Raw genomic sequence first — 19023 nt, forward strand, 5'->3', positions numbered from 1 at the left:
AGCAAGCAGGATTGTGTAAGCTAATTGAGATAATTTTGCTAAACCAGTGGCTCTGGGAGAAAGGAATCATTGCAATACAAGTTTCTAACAGTGGTGACTAGTTTCCAATGCCAAAATATTCTTGAAATAATGAATTATATTTCACAATCTGGTATAGCTGATGAATAAACGTGGGCTATAAATCAAGGCAAGAACAAGAAAATAAAACTTTCAGCATGTAGGTTAAATACAGAGGAAAGGACTGTTTAAGAGAACTGCAAACTGAAACAACAAAGATACAAAGAGATAAAGGACAGGAAGGTAATATATTTTAAGCCACCCTTCCAAACCTGTTCTGACTTGACAGTCATTAATTGTACATGACATTTTGCAGAATGCCCTACAAACTAGATTTTTAAAACTAGTTCCTTCTTACATGTCAAACTGTATTTTCAGTAACAGTCTGGGCCATATTGTTTGAAGCTTCTGGTATGCAAATGAGTATCTACACAAATTGAGTGCTGAAATCAACAGAAAACCCCCTATTGGTACTGATGTGATCCAAATTGCTCTCACATCCTATTTTAAAGTGAAATGATGCAAAGTAGTGACCAAAAATGCTGCTGACTTTCTGAAGCTTGGAGCAAATCCTCCAGCTGGAAGTCAGGCGTCTGCAAGACTCCTGAGCGACTTTAGGGTGGGAGATGCCCTAGAATTAGTTTTGGAGAAGTCTGGATTTGACTTCAGTCATGGTTAAAAAATATACTCCTTCACCTCTATAGACAAAGCAGTGAAGTTATGGCAAGCGAAATAACGTTGGTTTTCAATCTTGATCAAAACCACAACACTGTCTTCAAGGTAAAACTGAAACAGAGTTTCATCTTGACATAAATTACAATTAAACTCTGATGCATCCAGAATTATTCTATTTTCCCTAGTCTTTTAGCTAATATCTGTAGATTTCAATTCAGAAGACAGACTTTGACAGTGCTTATGCCTGTATTAAGAAGTTGAAAAGCAATATGAAATTACTCGCTAGGCTTTGGTTGCATAGTCTTCCATTATCTCTTATTTTTAAGAAAATTTCTCCAGATTTATCAACATCTGTCGGCAGCAAATGTATATTTCTGGCCCCTTGACAGAAATTGCAGCTCTGGAAAATATCATAACTGGTCCTTAATATTTCTCCTGTAAGTATCTGTTCTGCTGTCTTGCTGACTGTAAGTAAAGATGAGTCCTTACATGAGCTGAGTTATCCAGATCCAGGGCACACATGACTGTACAGCACAGTGATAGAAACACAGCTTATATTAATGAGATTAACTGTCACTGAACTCTGACCTAGAACAACTCTCCTTAGTTGTGCGTGTTCAGGACATCCTGACATGATTAGATAGAAAGTATTAGAAGGAAAAAAAACTATAGCTTTATAAGACTGTGTGAAGAACTGTTTTCATCCAGACAAGTCTCCACATAACTTCTGGATATGCTAGTTTGCTTTCTAACTGTGTTAACTTTGTTCTCAGATTCTAATCAATTTTTTATTGCCAGATATTATTGTATTAACTGTTGCATGCTAATTTGCTATGATTTAGTAGCCATTTCATTGTTAATGTTTTCTGGGGAACTTTGGCAAACTGTACAGATGTAAAGTTCATCTACTCTGAAGAAATCACTAGGATACAACACATTTTCTGACTGCAGAAATAGTGCATGTTACTTTTATCCTCAGAATTGATTGTTCTAAGGATGATCAAAAACATGTAAAAGGCTGGATGATCATAAAGTTGATGCTAAAACAAAAAGGTTGTGCTTACATTAGGAAGAAAGTTGCATTTATTCTCGTAGTATGCTACAGGTTTTATGAGATGGTTCATTTTCCAAATGTAGGTGGGACAGCTGATAGAAATTGCTGTTCTTGGATAATTTCTCCAGGTAGCTTTTTTTATAATTGCTGTTGAATTATTAGCACTATTTTTATGAAGTTAGGATTCTAGAGCCCATAAAACATATCTGCCCTCATACATACTCACTCTCTTATTCCCTTTGTAACAATTCAGCCTGTGGTTTATGATTTTATGATAATTTCAAGAGCATTAATCTCTGGTATCAACATAGTTTACATTTGCTCTGGAGACAGTAGCAGAAGATTTTTTTTTTCACCCATGGGAAAAATTAGGATTTAAGAAGATCTCTTCTGTGTCACAGAGGATTCCAATATACAGATATTAGACAGCAAAAAGCCTTGTCCTACATGAGAGGATACTGCTAAAATTTTCCATTTTGGATGTTGTCATAGTGGGTGAGTTTCACAAAATTGCTAGAGATTATTTTCCTCTCAGGAAAGATTTTGAATCTTTGCCTCTTACCATTTTGTGCTTCCCTCCTGTAGTTTTCTGATATTATAAGTACTGTGGCAACTTTGTTTAGCCCCATCCCGTTGTTTACATGGTGCTTTTATACTGAAGAGAAAGGCTACAGGCAATAACTGTCTGAATCTGTGGGTTATTTGTCAGGGCAGCTAAGAGAACACAGAGAGAGAACTCCAAAACATTTTGTATTAATGTACTATTTAGTCTCTTTCACACAGTGTCACACAGGTGAGCATGGTGAGGCCTGAGGAAAAAAACAAGTATCACTTTCATCTTCTTTGAAAGTCACTGGACATCAGTCTAGTTACAAGAGAGTGCCATAGGACGCATAAAAGAGTAATGAATCCATGGTATGGCCCAGGTCTTCAGAGATTTCCCACCTCCCCCTCTCTTCCCTGTTGATGATACCAACATCATTCCCACCAAGAGCCACAGGACTGCCACACACAGATAAGGTCAGCCTATTTTGGTTACCATTCAGAAGAGGCAAACTGCCACTGTAAGACTGAGGGATATTCAGTCTGCAACTGGACAAGTTTTAGGGAAAATCCTGTTTCAATAGAATTCCTCTGAACTCCTGGACTTCCAAGATGAAAAAAAAAGAAGGAAAAAACAGAAAAAAAAGAGCGCTAACATGCTTTTAATGTAAAATAAGTTTGGCAGGAAAAGACAAAACTAGGTGGAGTGATTTTCAGAAACCCCACCAGTAACGGAATTAATCAGTCCATGCTTGTCACCAAACATTGCCAACAAGCAGCCATGTGTATCTGTTTTGTTTTATCCATGCCATACGGTGTATCTCTTATGATTAGGCCTGTCTCATTGACTTGATATTTTTTTTAGCCCAATTTTCTTAAGCCACTGCACTTCCCTTGTTTGATATGGATAAAAGGGAGACAAATTCTATGATAAGAATTAATGGAAGCTATGAAGTTTGCTGGAGACCTAGGAAAACCTTGCAATTTCACTCAGCTGCAATTCGAGATACCTGTTCAGCAGAGTCCCACAGAAATTTGTAGCCAAAGGCACCCACACAAGAGAGAATATTTTTTTACCTGCTACCTGGCAGTTAATGCTAACATTTGCTTTCTGGATTGTTTTCAGCATGCTTCCAATATCAACAGTGACAGCAGGTGATTCAGTGTTGATCACGGTAGCTCTTGATGCCTTTATCAGTGGCTTTCCTGCATAAAAGAAGCAGCACAGTTTATCATGCCAAGCACATTGGACTCACAATGGGATAATGGGCTGGAACACTCCTTATGAAAGTACACACAACAGACAGGCGGATAAGGGAAAAAGAAATGTGAGGTCACCTGCTTTTTATAATATTTCAGTGTCACCAAATTCCATGGGTAAAGCTGCCTTGAAAAAAGAAAAAGCACACTTGAAGCAGAGGAAGAATAGCATTAAAGCCATATGGACACACAGGAGAACCAGCTGAGTCAATAAACACCAGCACAACTGGAGCTGCAGCAAGATGTTTGACTGGCACGGCAACTGTGCTACCACCCTTTGGTAAAGACCAAACACGGGAGCCTGAGTGACGGCTACAGGCACAGTGGAGAAAGTTTAGAGCAACATGCAAGCTGTCTCTACACATTGATCATGGTTTCCTTCACCTACGGGGGAAACACTGGGTTGAGGAAGACCAGATCAAACCAGAAAGTTCTCTCATAATGCCCCGCACAAGATGAGGGATATAAACTGTATCAATGCAATACAGTGTTACTACTCGTTTTAGATAAAACAAAACAAGTTATCTGATGGGAAGCACAATAAAGTGTGCTTTCAACATTGGTAACAGCAAGTCAAGAGTGTTTCACTACTGTTGTGTCTTTGTGAGATGAGTTACAAAGTTATCCACCATCAATGGCTCAAGAAGCCTTCTGCAGATCCTTTCGTAGGGCTACTGTAAAGGGATGGTTACAAAACAGGTCAGAGGTACCCAAGCTTAGCTTTGAGAGAGAGGACTAATGCAGCAGAGCTGACAAGAGCTGAATTAAGCTGCCTCAGAGAAAGTGCTCTGCAAGCCAGGATGTTGCAGGAGTAGCAGAACATAACACACTTGCTTTAAATAGCATGGGACTTGGGTATTTTTTACTTAGTGTTGCATTTTCAAAGACATAATTTTCCAAGAATTTATAAAAACCTTTTACCCCCGCTATTTTACATAAATGGTCAGATACAAAACCAGATATCATTGTTCACCTCCAAAAGCTGCAGTTTTAGGCTAATGTCTATTGCTATCTTTATTTGTATATCAATTTGGTGGTGAAGAAAAGATGGATGTGAGAAAAAGCTCATGGAGAGTTCTGAGAATTTAATTCAGTCTTAAATATAAATCTCTCCATGGAACTGTATTTTCAAGGCTTTTAAAAGATACCATTCATCTGAAACTCCTGTCATATCAGTTTGGTTTTTTGGGGGTTTTTTTGGTTTTTTTTTTTTGCACTTTACATTTTTTTTTTATTTTGGTGATTTTAATGCCCAAGAATAGCTAAGTAAAATGCTATATTTTATTGCTGGAATACCTCCAAAAGTTTTGATACTTTTTGGCAAAGTATAAAGAAAAGAAAAATTCTTCAGCTATCCATCAGCCTTTTATTTTCCTGATTGGTTTCCATAACCCTACCACAAGATTAAAAATCTTTTAGCTGTTCAACCCATAAATGAGTAGGAAACCATTAAGAAAACAAAAAGAAGCATATTCCCCTGTCTTTTTTTCCATGCATGTGTTAAATGAATCAAAAAATTCTTCAATGAAATAAGCTTTCGGCCCCACTCTTGGTTCCTCTAAAGATGATCTCAGCTTTCCAGGTTTTTTGGGGAAAATACTTCCATTATGCCAAAAAGACTGTTACTTTGTTCCAAAAGCTGCTCAGTATTTCACTTTGATATTTATGGCCTCATTTTATAGGCTTTTCAGCTCTTTGCCTTGGATGTGAGACGCAAAAGTATACCAGGTCTTAAGAGGAGTTCTACTTGATTCTGGGAAGCATGAATGTTAATTCACCTAATGGTTTAAATTTTAGCTTTGATAATTAATTATAATCAAAAAGCTAAAAGTCTTTTTGTGCCACATGTATACCTAACACTTTATTTTTTATAGTGACATACAAAATTGCTTCCACAACATGTTGTACAAAAACTATGGCTTTTACACTCACTGAACAATGTGGACAGAATAGCAGTTTTGACTGATGATTTTTTAATCTCATGTTCAGCTTCATGCTGGTGCAACATAAGAGGTTTATTGTCAAGTTGCTTCTTCTAAAATATGACACTACCCTAACAGCACTGCTACCCTGCTGCCTGGAGTCCAGCAAAGGCATTTCTGATGGTAGTAGTGTAAAAAAGATCAGTCTCTTCAGTTTTGCCTACAGGCAAACTGAATTTGTAGCTCTGATGCAGATCTTTCTTTTTTGCTCTGAAGATTCACCTGTTCTACTAAAGGACAAGACAAAGTCTCTTTCTAGTTGATTTACTGGTCTAAGCTTCACTGTTATCAACTGTTGCATTCTTACATATTCTTTATGTTTCTCTTAGCTGAAATTTTCTCTGTGTTCGGTGTAAAAAATATTTTCAAAAATTAAAGCTTATAAACAGCTATTCCTTCCTCTAGTCAGACATGGATACAATGGCAGCTGGTGCTTGCTGCCTATGCATTGGAAGCCGCCAAGTGTTTCCACATGCTGAAGCAGTGAAATGGGTAAGTCTGCAAAATTTTCCAGTAATCCTAGCATACCTCCTTCTGCTTTGGTGATAAATAGGATCCTCCTTCTGTAAAACCTCTCTGCCCTGTCACAGTCATTAGTTGTCACTGTCTGTTCTGTTCCTATCTCTTTCTCAACAGGTCTTCATTCATGTTTGCTGCTCCACCCTTCTGCTTGTCCTGATGTGGTTGTGAGCCTGCTGACCGTGTCTGCTAGGGAACCTGGAAGAAGCTGGATTCATACCTCTAACTCCCTTTGCCATTGAACGAGTTTTCTTTAGAATTGAATTCTAAACCAGAACAGGATATTTAGTCTGCTTTAGAACCTGTTACCAGAGGAATAGAAACACGTAGTCTAATTTTTTGAGAACCTCTATTTGCTATAGTTGAGACAGTGTCAGCTACGCTTGTGATTATGATACAGTGTTTGATCCTGTAAAAGATAGCTGTTCAGTTCTGGAAGTTTTCTGGCTTGCCTGAGTAAGTCCTGCAATCCATCTGTTGTATTTGAAGAGGTCAGAGTTAGGTTTAAAATGAAGCACAGAAGCTGGGAGGCTTGGACTGCACTGCCCCTATAGGCTGCAAATAACCAGGATAAGCACTGTTTTAAGAGCATGTCATATGCAAGTGAGAAAAAGCAGTGATGTCTTCCAGAGACACATAAACTTCACAAACTATCTATGAAAGCTGGACTATGCCTCAGGTTTTTGCAGAGCTCACACCCTGTGTTTTCACCAGTGTACTTCTGTTGATGCAGGTTACACAGCTTTAGTAGCCACCTGCTTCCCCACAAACACCTTCTGTCCCGATTCACACAAGTAACATGGACCATCCTGCAATCACAGAGGTGAAGTTATTACCTGCTAGGGTGACAGCAATGGACACAGAGTCAGATCCCAGGGCATTGGATGCATTGCAAGCATAGAAACCCACATCAGCTTCCACGGGTGCTAGAATCTGCAGGGAGTCATCAGGCTGAAGGAGCAACCTGGCATAAAGCAGAAAGAAAGACGTAATACTCTTGTTAGGCCATGTGAACACGAACATATTTACTGGGAATTTTCAGGCTTAGGTAATATTTTTTATAGATCAGGTTATACTTAAAAATCAATGAAGAAATTAAATTCTTACATTGAAACTGTAAGTTGTGATTACTTAAATTAAATTTTAGTCTCATTCTCAGTTCCTCTACTGCTGGTATGTGTATTAAAGAAAGGCTCCCGACTAATTAGGACATCTGCCCAGTGAAACCTACTCCTCTGCTGTACCACTTCTGCATAACGCTGAGTGAGTTCCCTAGCATTGCTGTCTTCCAGTTCTGCAACATAGGAATAGCAACAGTAAGTAAAAGGCAAATTATTGCAAAGGGAAAATAATGAAACATGCTGAAGCTATGCAGAAAGAAGTGAAGTTAACCACAGGGTCAGTGTTAAAGCCTGAAATAGGTTCAGATTCTTTTATTGATGGGCAGCTTGTACAAACTCGGCAATATTGATTCTTCCCTAATAGTCAGTGAAGATAGAGAGGAGTTCTCAGCTCATCCTTGGCCTGAACCTACTGTTTCTTTACTCTGCCAGTAAGAGGAGCCAACCACGAGCTCAGTGTACTGCCTATGGTTAAATGGAATTAATATGGTCTTAGTGATTTTATGAACTACTTCTTTTCACTGTCTGGTTTTGCAGTGGTGTAACTCATAAGGTCCTGACATACAATTCAGCAGGCATTCAGTCCACGGGTTTGTGTCAATGCTTATGTACCCTTATATTCACAACACTATGTTTCATGATTACTGCTCCTGTCTCTGAGTTTTCTTTTTAGCTGAAACTCTTGATAAAATCGAATCATACTGTTCTCATCAGCAACTTTCCGCAGCTGTTGCTTGTAAACTCTAAGTTGAGGCTGTGATTGACAGTGGCAAGGGTGAAACTGGGGGAGGGATATGCTTGTAAAACACATGCAATAAAAGTCTCCTCACAGATCCTGGAATTGATGAGTTTCTTTACACTCCCATCCCCACAATAAAAACTGTTGTCTCATGGACCAAAAAGCCACAGATACTGGATTTTGTACAACACTGTGGGTGGTAGATCTCTAAAACAAACCAGATTAGGGCCACCCAGCAAAATCTATTATAGCAAAAAACTCCTGAGTTAACATTATTTTTTACCCTTCTGTGAGTAATAACAAAAATAGTCATTATCAATAAAAGAGCTGCCTGCTGTTAAACAACAGGCAAGTTGTTTAAATGCTTAGAAAAATGCACATTTGCAAAACAAACAATAATACTTTTAAAATTGCATCTGTGCTTGCACAGCCAAAAATTCACCAATGGCTGAAATAATTCCCTTCCCACTTTTGTAGTCAAGGATGTTTTTCTTACCTCTTAGTCATAAGCAGGGCTGACTAGATAGTCACTGCTAGTAGCGATAGTAACTAACAGATTTTTTTACTTGCAGAACTAATGCTAGCATGCATCAGTATCTCACACATAAATTTTTGGTTTAACACTGACTGCTTCAATCATTACATGGAATTAATTAAATCTTCAGAAGTTACCCCAAATTACAACAGCCTGTAGCATTTAAAAGTTCTGTGTGTTCTGTCTGCATGTCTGCAAATACAGTATATAGGGAGATCTTCCAGTACACCAAACTAATACTCACAAGACCCCTAAAATAATTTTAATTTATGTTTCTGACATCTTCAGGCTGAGGAAAAATCTTGCCTAATATTACACCTTATAAAACACAAGGATGCATAATTTGTTTTTTGTTAATCACCTCTCCTGACATAAATTTCTCTCTTTCAGCTTAAATTACCTCAACATCCAGCACAAATATTTTTAGAAACAGAAGTAGTCCAGGTAGATACTTGCCTTTTAAAAAAATAAACTCCAACACCTCTCCATCCTCCTATCCTCTCAACCCAAGTTTTAATGTCCTTCTCCAGAAATAAACATAATGTCCTCTTATTTTCAATAATTATGTTATTTGTGCATCGAAATTTGGCGTAGCTGCTTTTCTTGAAAGCAGATCCTTTATTATTCCTCTTTGTAGATAATTATTTTGGCTGAATTCCCTATTTGCTCATAGATTGCTATTTTAGTTAGGTATTGAGTTGCTTGTCGGCATGGAAAAAAAACCCAAAACAGCTGTAGCAATTCTTTATGTCACCAGCATGTCTTCAGAATCTCATTTATGGGCTGAAAATAATACAGCTTAATATTTAATCAGTCTCATCTCAGTTGCTCCACACTGCATTGCCTCCAAGATAAAAATGTATTTTGCAGGACATATATCAATGACTAAATCAGACAGCAGCTCAAACACCTAACTCCATACCACTTACTGTTCACCTGCTGCTTCATGTCCTTTTATAAAATTTATTTTTCTTTATAGAAGTTGAATTATCAAGTACCAGTAGATCCCCAGTGCCAGAAATTGCAGCATACTTGCAAGGCTTACTAAACAATGCATATATTTGACAAAGATTTTTCACTTTAAAAACTGATTTGTAAGGAACTTAATCTGAATTTTCTCTAAAATAAAACATTTTCCAACATATACAGCAGTCTAAAAACTTTAGTACACTAGTTCAGAGTCATACTAGTAGGCTCTGAAATGACATTCAGAACCTATGCTAGCATTAGCTTGATGCTTTAACGTTAGGAGAGAAAATGGACTCTTCTGTTAAATATGCACTCAGGCTGAATATGCAGGCACAGCTTGGGGATCTTTTACTGGAACCACAGACATTTTCAAATGTTGGAGCTATTTGTGTTGTATATTTTCATTCTACTGAGTAACTGAAAACCAGCACTTTTTGGGGGCCTGTGCTATATCTTTTTGTGACTGTGCCAGACTAAAGCTAAAGACAATTAATTTTTGCAAGGATAGCTGTGCAGTAGGAGTCATACTTTTAGGTGGATGAAACAGCTCATGGGATGGGGCAATGAGAACAGAGCCATACATCAACCGCCATTACTGGACATCACTGGCTCAGAAAAAATCCATGGCCACAATGTGTGAAAACGAATGCCTTTATCTCAGTGGTTTGTATACACAAAACAGCTGTCACCAACCTAAAACCAGCAGCCTATACTCTGAGAATTGCAATACCAAGCAAGTACTTCTGAAATCTCAGTATATTCAGTAGGATGTAACCTGAGGAACTTCAGCACTATTCTCTGGCCATTCTCAGCAGAAGTGTCTCTCTTTGATACTGGTGCAGGAAAGCCCACCTCTATTTATTTTCTTATTCCCATTAAGACAGAGGTGGGCTGAAAAATCCTCTTCTCCATTCAATGGCTGGCAAAGGACAAAGAAAATAAACTGCAGAGCTGAAGGACAGTTCAAGCATACCAGACATCACCACATGTTTACATCTGTGGCCTTGCAGTTTACAACAGTATATTGTAAGACTGCTTAAACTGCAGGTTCCATTGACACGGCTGACTGACAGGCAGCAAGAGCATTCTGAGCCAAAACCAGAATACTGCTCTTAAAGAGCCCAGTAAAAAAAAAAAAAAACAAAACAATTTTTTTACAGACTACAATTTCTAAACTTCAATTAACTCCAAAGATGTAGGTGTTGAGTTACATCTGAAGCTCAGAGCATGGTCATTTCTTCCCCCACACACTAGCCTGAGGGAACACAAATGATGTGTATGGAAGGAAGTTCATGAAGTGAAAACTGCCTCAACATTTAATGAAGAGTTGTCAATTACTTATGCCACTAACTGGAAAAGAAATTATATTTTCCCGAGACTTTCTGATAGGAATTTTGAGCACACACACAACTGACTAATAATTCAGAAAAAACCCACAACATTTAAGGCTATTTCAGCCAAACTGAATAGGAAAAAAAGATTGAAAAGGAATTGTGAAATTATATATTAAAAAATCCGAACTAAAATTTCAGGAATCATGTGTCTTTTATTTCAGCTAAACTAATCTACTTGTTGTGATAACATGACAGCTTATAGGGTGTGAAATAAGCTTCCCAGTTTCTCATGACTGTACTGTCTAGCATTCATCATATGTGAACTTTATGTAACATCCCTTTCCTTTCATGGATATCACAGAAGTTACAGTCATTTCAAGCAGAGAAAAACCCCAACTTAATAACCCAATTCTAATGGGATATAACTACTAGATGAAAATTTATATATGAAACTTGCTTTGGGGGCAGCCTACAGATATTTTCACAGGAATATGTCCAAATGAAGGGATTCTGTATGTCCAAGTCATGATTATGACTGCATGTGATTTCCACCAGAGGTACATTCTTGTTCTCAGTGACCTCTACTCCTTCAAAAGTTACCTTTTTATTTTTTGTGTTAAATTTAATATACCTTATTAGCCTTCAGACAGAGAGGCAAAACCCATGAAACTCAGATCATTACAGAAAGCTATTATTTTTTCATTGATTCAATAGTCAAAATAAAGAAGGAGCTAATAAACTCATTTCATAACTGAATAGAAGGGGCAGTTTTGCCTATATCAGGACTTTACTGGATGATCCAAGGGCACCACACTGAAATTAATTTTTGTCTTGACTCCATCTTTTCTCATGACCTTATGACTAAATGTATATGTCTTAGCTGAGGTCACTATCTAGTGCAGAATGAGTTTCTGGCAGTGCAGAATGAGTTGCTAGCAGATCCCTGGACAGCTTTTGCACTATGTTGCTCATTATGACTGCCTACTGCAGGCTTTTCTTGTTCTTATATACTGATTTCTCACAGAACAGAACCAAACTATAAAATCCCAAGCATACACATGAGAAGAATGTATGTTATGAACACAGCTAAGCGTAAAACTTTTACTGAAAATAACCTCTTCCTGTATGCTCTTCCACACAAATTAATAATGTGGAGTGATCTGAAAGTAAAGGCTACCTGAAAGAAAAGCAGCATAATTTTTGTTGTATACCAATAAAAGCATTTTGTTATGTCAACTCATCAGGTTACACCTGGGACCAGCATTCCGGAATTTAAACGGATGAGGATTCACCAATTCACATGAGAAGACAAATGTTAAATGATCGGACTGTTGAGATGACAGCAAAGCTGCAAACAGCCATGAAGTGTGGTTCCACAGTTTACAGCCTTCATCAGAACATATGCAGTAAATGGTGATTGTAATTCCCTTTGAGGCTTATCCTGGGGCAGTTTAATGCACGGATACATATGTGGAAGGCCGAAGCCTCATCTCCTCCATCTTCTCTTACCACAGCCACGTCTGTCAGGCCCTCCTGGAACACTAGGATAAATGCAATTTCAGCTCCAACAGAGAATAATAGTAACAATCAATGGCTAGTTTTCATATCTCAATATCAATCTTCATAGCAAAAATCTCCACCTTTTAGATGGGAAAATAAACTAAGGCTCCCCATCTCTGCATGCAGGGTGCTCTGTTTACTGTATTAGGCACTTATGTTCTCTGTACTTTACAATCCTGTCTCTTTCACTTACTCAAACAGAAGTAAGGCTCCTGTCTGCCACACCAGTCTGACCCACCATCCAGACCCTACTGAAGAGTTACAGTGCTCTGTTCACCCCATTTACCACTTCACGTGTACTTGCCCTTCTTTCTGTTATGAAATCAGACTAGACCAAAATATGGTTTTATCCATGGGACTGACAGGTAGTAAAACATGGAAAGTGACGAGTCAAAATATCAATTATTTTCTTAAAAGTTAAATAACATGCTTTACCTATCATTGTATTTCACTTCCTCTCCATTCTTAGCCCAGCTGATGGTGGGCTTTGGGTTTCCCACTGCTTCACAGTGAAGCAGCACACTCAGTGTGCCGCTTGCCAGGACCACTGTCTGTCCCAGGTGGGTGACAACCTCTGAAGCAGAAAGTTGTTGTGCTGCTGAAATCTTTCGGAGGATGGCAGGCTTTTGATGAGGCCTGTGCAAGCCATTTGCCAGGTCTACAGAGGTGGGAATAAATGTTTCAGCAGATGATGTCCTCAGGGAGCTGGTAAATCCAGAAACACGTCTGTGGAAAGGGTATTCCACTGAGGCTGAATCAACCTTTCGCTTTGATGCTTTGAGGACAAATTCCTGGTGCTCTAAAGAGCTCTTGAAAACCTCGTGAGCCAGCTGCACAACAAGATGCTCAGTGTAGATATCTTTAAGCTCCTCAGGTTGTTGTGACAAATTCCTTATGATATCATCCAAACGTTTCTGCTCTGTGACCATAGTAAATGGCAGGCTATGCTCCCGGCTCTGGTCCTCTTCTGAGGATGCGTTTCTTTCCATGGACACCTGGGCTTCCCAGGACTCTAAATTTTCCCCTGGCCAGCCCCTGAGCTGTAGCAGCCTCGAGATGATATTGTCATACCATCTACTGGGGTTATCAAGGTTCCCTCTCTTTTCAGCCTTGCTACCATTGAAGAAAATCCCATTGAGATGTTTATCCTCTGCTCGCGAGGCATCATTTAAGCCAGCTTTTCTCATGACTTCTTCTTCCCTCATACCAGCTGGCTGCCCAGCAATGATCTTCTTGTTGCTTCCAATCAGTTTAATTATGAAATGCTCCCGGGCTGGCCCTGCTGTGCAGGTGTATGTCCCGGTGTCTGAAAGCTTCAGATGATGGATTTTCATGTACCCGTAGGGTGCAATGGTGATGTGAGCTGAACTGACAAGCCTCTTGTCATCCTTCTCCCAAGTGATCATTGATTTCCGGAACCTCCTGGTAGGGCATCGGAGGATAACAGAAGTTTTGGGCAGCAGGTAGGCATACCCACCCACAATGAAGTGCAATTTTTTCTGCTTCCTTGTCTGGATGTAAACGTGCTTTACAGCCATAATATGGGGGCTTTGCTTATGAGCTGGTCTGTTGTGCCCTGAAATACCATTATAAAATTAGTATTTGATACTATTAAACAAAACAAGTAGTTTACATTGTTGTGAGCAGCATTTGACCCATTAGACAGTAATGGGAGAAAGTGGCCACCAGTTGCAGGACGTTAAACTAGAACAATAAATATAAGAGGAATAAGAAGACACACTTCAAGAATGCAAAAGTAGCTAAGAGTATATGCAGAAACCAAATAGCCAGGGATAAAAGCTTTATGAGAGAGAGAAATTTGAGTGGAAACATAGATCTTGTTGTTAAAGTACTCAAACAAAGACTGTTATTTAAGAAATGCACTGAATAGACAGGTGTTTACCACCCAAACTTCCAAAGACAACATGGTCTTGCAGCTCACAACAGTAAGGAAGAATGAAAGCCTTGCCACCTCAAGGAGTAATGTTGAACAGAACAAGAATCTCTGGGCCAGGCTTAAAAAGTTAGTACTATTAAAGTGCACTAGTTCAGTGTGTCCCTCCGGTTTCATGATCTCTGTGTCAGAAATCTTTATTACGAAGCATTAAATTAAGCTGCATAGGCATATTATTAGTAAATACCATGCAACATTTGGGTCAAGCTTTAGTTCTAAACCTTAGATCTTCTTTTCTCCCTACATACCCAACATTCAGCAGTTTCAAGCTGAAGCTAGGCTGACTTTCATATATTCAATTGGCTTACTGCAAACTAGGGAAGAGGATACAGTAGGGCTTGTGATGGGAAAAAAAATGCATGAACTACCAACATAAAATACATCTAACTTGTGTTCCATGGTTCATTAGAAATCTCAGGTCATAGAGGATTTGGAGTGACATAATGAAATAATAAGTTCCTAAATGATCTTCAGCAAAATCCCTTACCAACCATTTTCCTTGCAGCTGTTCTAGCAGACAGTTTATTTGCTCCAGCCCTCAGGCTGCTGTGCTGTATCTCTGAGTCTCTACATTCCAGCTGCGAAATTCAGATCTAGATTTTGGTCAGAATTTTGAGCCAGTTCTTCCAGAAACTACTAGCTCCTTTCCAGCACACTGGCTCACATCCAGCTCCATTAGTGAAATCTGCAGTGCTCCTCCACTGGCTTGATTTGTTCACAGACAGAAAAACCCACTCCACAAGATTGAGTAATACTAGGGCGAAAGAAGGCTGTGGAGCAGGAAATAGCATGGGTTTCTTAGTGAAGGACCTCCAATCCCTTTTCCCCAGACACTGCCAAACACCTTTTCCACTTACTTGCACAGGGACCTAGTGAACAAGGCCTGATCAAGGATGGGAATTGCAAAGGAAGGCAGAGTGAGGAATTGATGATAACAAAGCCCCCGGTTTTCAGCATCTTTCTGCAAATAGCATATCGACTCTGTGTGCCTTCTCCACAGCTCACTGAACACTAGGAACAGGAAAAGAAACATTAGCAGAAATGAAAAAGCTGCTCCTTGTCACACACTGCCTTCTCACCTCCCATATCCACATTGCATACACACACAGAGTTTTCAAAATGGTGCAGCAGAGTAAAGCAGAGCAGCACCTGACCATGCAGGCACGGTAGGGAGATAAAATACTTGTTATTTTCTGTCCTGTAAGCCTTAGATTCTTTCCATGCTCCTGTTACCACTTCTTTTCTGTCAGATAGTGTCCCTTGTTTTAATGGTACTGTGCTATAGTTTAAAGCCAGTCTTTGAACTTTGTTTCTTTGTGTCTGTGTCTGCTGGCTGGAAAAACTCCGGCTCACGTCCAAGACCAGACCTCACAGAGTTGCAGATCACAGTTGCATTCTGGTTTGATAAAATCTGGCCCAACTTAATCTTTAAGGAATCTTAGATCTGCAAATCTATTTAGGAATTATAAAGAGATGAATATTTTAGTCACCAATTAATTACCTCAGCCTTGTAGTTGCTACACATGGCTTACACAGAATAGTATAAACCCTCTAATACTAGACTGCAATGCTTGTTGCACAAGGTGGACATTGTTTGATGGACTTCATCATGACTATTTAGTTTCATATTTATGTTTATAGCATTGTGGAAAATGAAATACAGGTAGCGCCTTTGCACTGGAACCCATGTAACAGTCTGTAAAATGAGCTAGAAAATGGGTAGAGCACTGTAATTACCATCTTCACTGCCAGCATGTGTCTCCTGGCAGAAGGCTTTATGACAACACCCACTAATTTGAGTAAAATGCCCAGATAGATCCCCATAAGAAGGGTGCAGGTGGGACAGCTCTGTAGAGTGATTAGCATTTCTTTTACAATTTCCACAACCTTCCATGAAAGAAGACTGGAAGAGTGGTGACAGAGACTGCAAGATGTGGAATGATTTTCATTCTTACTGGCATGAATCTTTGCCTTTGCTTTGACCTTATAAATTAAAATTATATTTTTATATCTCTCCTCCCTTCCCCTTTCCATTCCTCTCTTCTCCTGTTCCCTCTCTTCCTCTTCTTTTCTATTCTCTTTATCATAGGAAAGGGCTGGACTGACCCCAAGAAGAAAAAACTATTGATATCAGGAGGGCTAGGTTTTTGGCAACAAAGAGCATGAAATCTGAGATAATAAAGATTACTCTTCATCTATGCCTTAGATGAAATAATAAGCATAGACATGGACAGAGATAGGAATTTATTGCTTTGAGCGTGACTTGTGTTTGTACCAGAAGGGTCTTAATGGTTTGGCCAGATGGCTAAAGCATGTCTGTGGAGGTGGATATCAAAGAGGAAGATGGAGCTAGTGATAACATCCTGAACCAAGATGATAAGGACAGATTACAGGACAGAACATGCTTTGTGGAGTCTGAGCTTGTTTGGCTCTATCCCCACTGGCTTAGGAGCGTCATCTCCGGAGTCTGTACAGTACTCATGCATACAAATAGCATACCTGTGTCCAGTCAGAGAGGAGCCACTCATTGGGACAATCCTCATTTTTGCAGGCCTGTTGTGTTACAGTCCTTGGCATGGGGCAGAAGGTTTCTGGCAGGTCTACCATGCTTCCATCTGCCAGGCGCTGCTTACAAAGTGTATCTCGCTTCTGGACACCACCACCACAGGTCTGAGAACACTGTGAGAAAAGAGACACAGCCACCTGATATCACACCTGCACCATCCCACTTGCTGCAAAAATTACTTGTGAATTATTGTAGAAATCAACACTTATCTTGGCCAAATAGAAAATAAATGCAAAAATTTCAGAGAGACTGCTTTTAAAAATGTCAAATTTATTTTGGAAAAGGGAAGCAGCTTAGTTTGCCAATATTTAGAAAAAATGTCTCAGTATTTCTGAAGCGTTCTGTTTTAAGGTATTGGTTCAAAAGGCATGGAAACAGTGAGTCAGCATTGCAGTATGGAGGTGGGAAATTTGTCCTCTCCACTGAAAATGAGACACTTGCATGTGATATGGAGAATCTAAATACCAATATGTCTGTCTGAGGTCTGACACTAACATGTCAGAAAGAGTGGAAGACTCTTGTCCAGGAGTAGATAAGTAAATTGAGATGATTAATATCCAGAGAAAAAGCCTCCTTTCTGTCTTTAATCTAAATACCCCCCTCTGTATCAATTTCTCTTGTCAACCAGGGCAGGAAATTTTTAGTAACCAAATTTAGTAGCTCTCCTGAATATTTTTTCTAGATTTAGTTGCTCAGCCCTTTTTCCCGAGAATCCTTTTCCTGAGGCTGGTAACAGGCTCCCAGTTCTGCTCAGTTCAGCCAGCTCAACTCCTTTCCTCCTTTCTTCTAGTGAAGGAAGGGGGGAGCTTGCATTACACTGACATAACCAGCAGCTTATAGCTTGTGACATGGCAATTATTCAAGAGACGCAGACAATAATAAGGAGAAGTGTTAAAAAGTATACTTAAGAGTTTAAAAGTGAGTGTTTTAAAAGATCTTGCAGTTATGAAAGGCCCTTCTCTCTTAAAGAGCTTCATGAACTTTAATGCTAGCATGAATATTTAGGATAAACATTTTCTTTGAGAGACAGAAAGGAAGTGCAGAAAGACATTTTTATATTTGGTTTCTTTTAATGTGTAAAATTAGCTTTTGTCCTACTTATTTAGAGTATCACAAAGCTCAAAGGCTTCAAAAAAATTAAGCAAGGAAAACATTAGCTTTCAACAGAAGAAAATGTCTATCAGCCTCTCATTTTAGGGAAATTCTTTCCCCAGGAGGAAGAAAAATATGATTAAAAGTATTATTCCAACATTGCCTAAGGACTTTTATCATATACAAGATACAAAATGGGTTACACACTGTGAATATCACAAAGAATGTTCCTACTGTCAATCAGTCAAATCTCAGAAAGTCTCTTTGCCCTTTCAACTCTACCAGAGATAAGACAAAAGATATCTTTTCTTGCTTCTTTGACTTTATTCACTTACATAGTGTTGCCTCTGCACAGGACAGCCCCAAGAGTCACACCATGCGCCTGAGAGCATTGGCCAAATGCTTCTTGAGCTCTGTCAGGCTGCTGCTGAGACCAGTTCCCTGGGGAGCTGTGCCAGTGCCCAACCACCGTCTGGGTGAAGAAATTTTCCTGATATCCCACCTAAACCTTCCCTGACTCAACTTCAGGCCATTCCCTCAGGTCCTGTCACTGTCACCACAGAGCAGAAATCAGTGCCTGCCCCTCCTCTTCCCCTCACAAGGAATTTGTGACTGCAATGAGGTCTCCTCTCAGTCTATTCCAGGCTGAACAGACCAAGTGAGCTCAGCTGCTCCTCACACGGCTTCCCCTCAAGGCCCTTCCCCATCTTTGTGCCCTCCTTTGGACGCTCTCTAACAGTTTAATCTCTTTCCCATATTGCAGAGCCCAGACCAGTCCCCAGCACTGGAGGTGAGGCTGCCCCAGCTCAGAGCACAGCAGGACAATCCCCTCCCTTGCCTGGCTGTGATGCTGTGCCTGATGCCCCCCAGGACAGGGTTGGCCCTCCTGGCTCCAGGGCACTGCTGGCTCAGGTTCAACTTGCCATAGACCAGGTTTTTCTTTACTCTCAAAAATTAATTTTCTTCTAAGAATTCACTGCAAGATAAAGCACCTGCAAAAGGAGTAAACGCTTTTTTCTCATAAGGTCTCTCAGGTTTTTTAAGGCCTGACACTTGAAGATTT

The 19023-nt window shown here is 39.5% G+C and overlaps 1 protein-coding gene across 3 annotated transcripts in view; it reads right to left on the minus strand.

Annotated features, from left to right (window-relative positions):
• ADAMTSL1 (ADAMTS like 1) overlaps positions 1-19023 on the minus strand; it is a 190988-nt gene that overhangs the window by 28740 nt on the left and 143225 nt on the right. For all 3 annotated transcript variants that reach the window (XR_015799574.1, XM_014871990.2, XM_014871904.2), the window contains 5 exons: positions 16802-16981; positions 15160-15313; positions 12784-13924; positions 6927-7054; positions 3407-3535 (listed from right to left, as the gene is read on the minus strand). Coding sequence is in view for 2 of the 3 variants with exons in the window: in XM_014871990.2 (XP_014727476.2) it covers positions 3407-3535; positions 6927-7054; positions 12784-13924; positions 15160-15313; positions 16802-16981 (1732 nt within the window). In the remaining variant the exon portion in view is untranslated. The remainder of the gene's footprint in view (positions 1-3406; positions 3536-6926; positions 7055-12783; positions 13925-15159; positions 15314-16801; positions 16982-19023) is intronic.

Source organism: Sturnus vulgaris, chromosome Z, assembly GCF_052056855.1.
Source record: "Sturnus vulgaris isolate bStuVul1 chromosome Z, bStuVul1.hap1, whole genome shotgun sequence".
NCBI classification, from domain to species: domain Eukaryota; kingdom Metazoa; phylum Chordata; class Aves; order Passeriformes; family Sturnidae; genus Sturnus; species Sturnus vulgaris.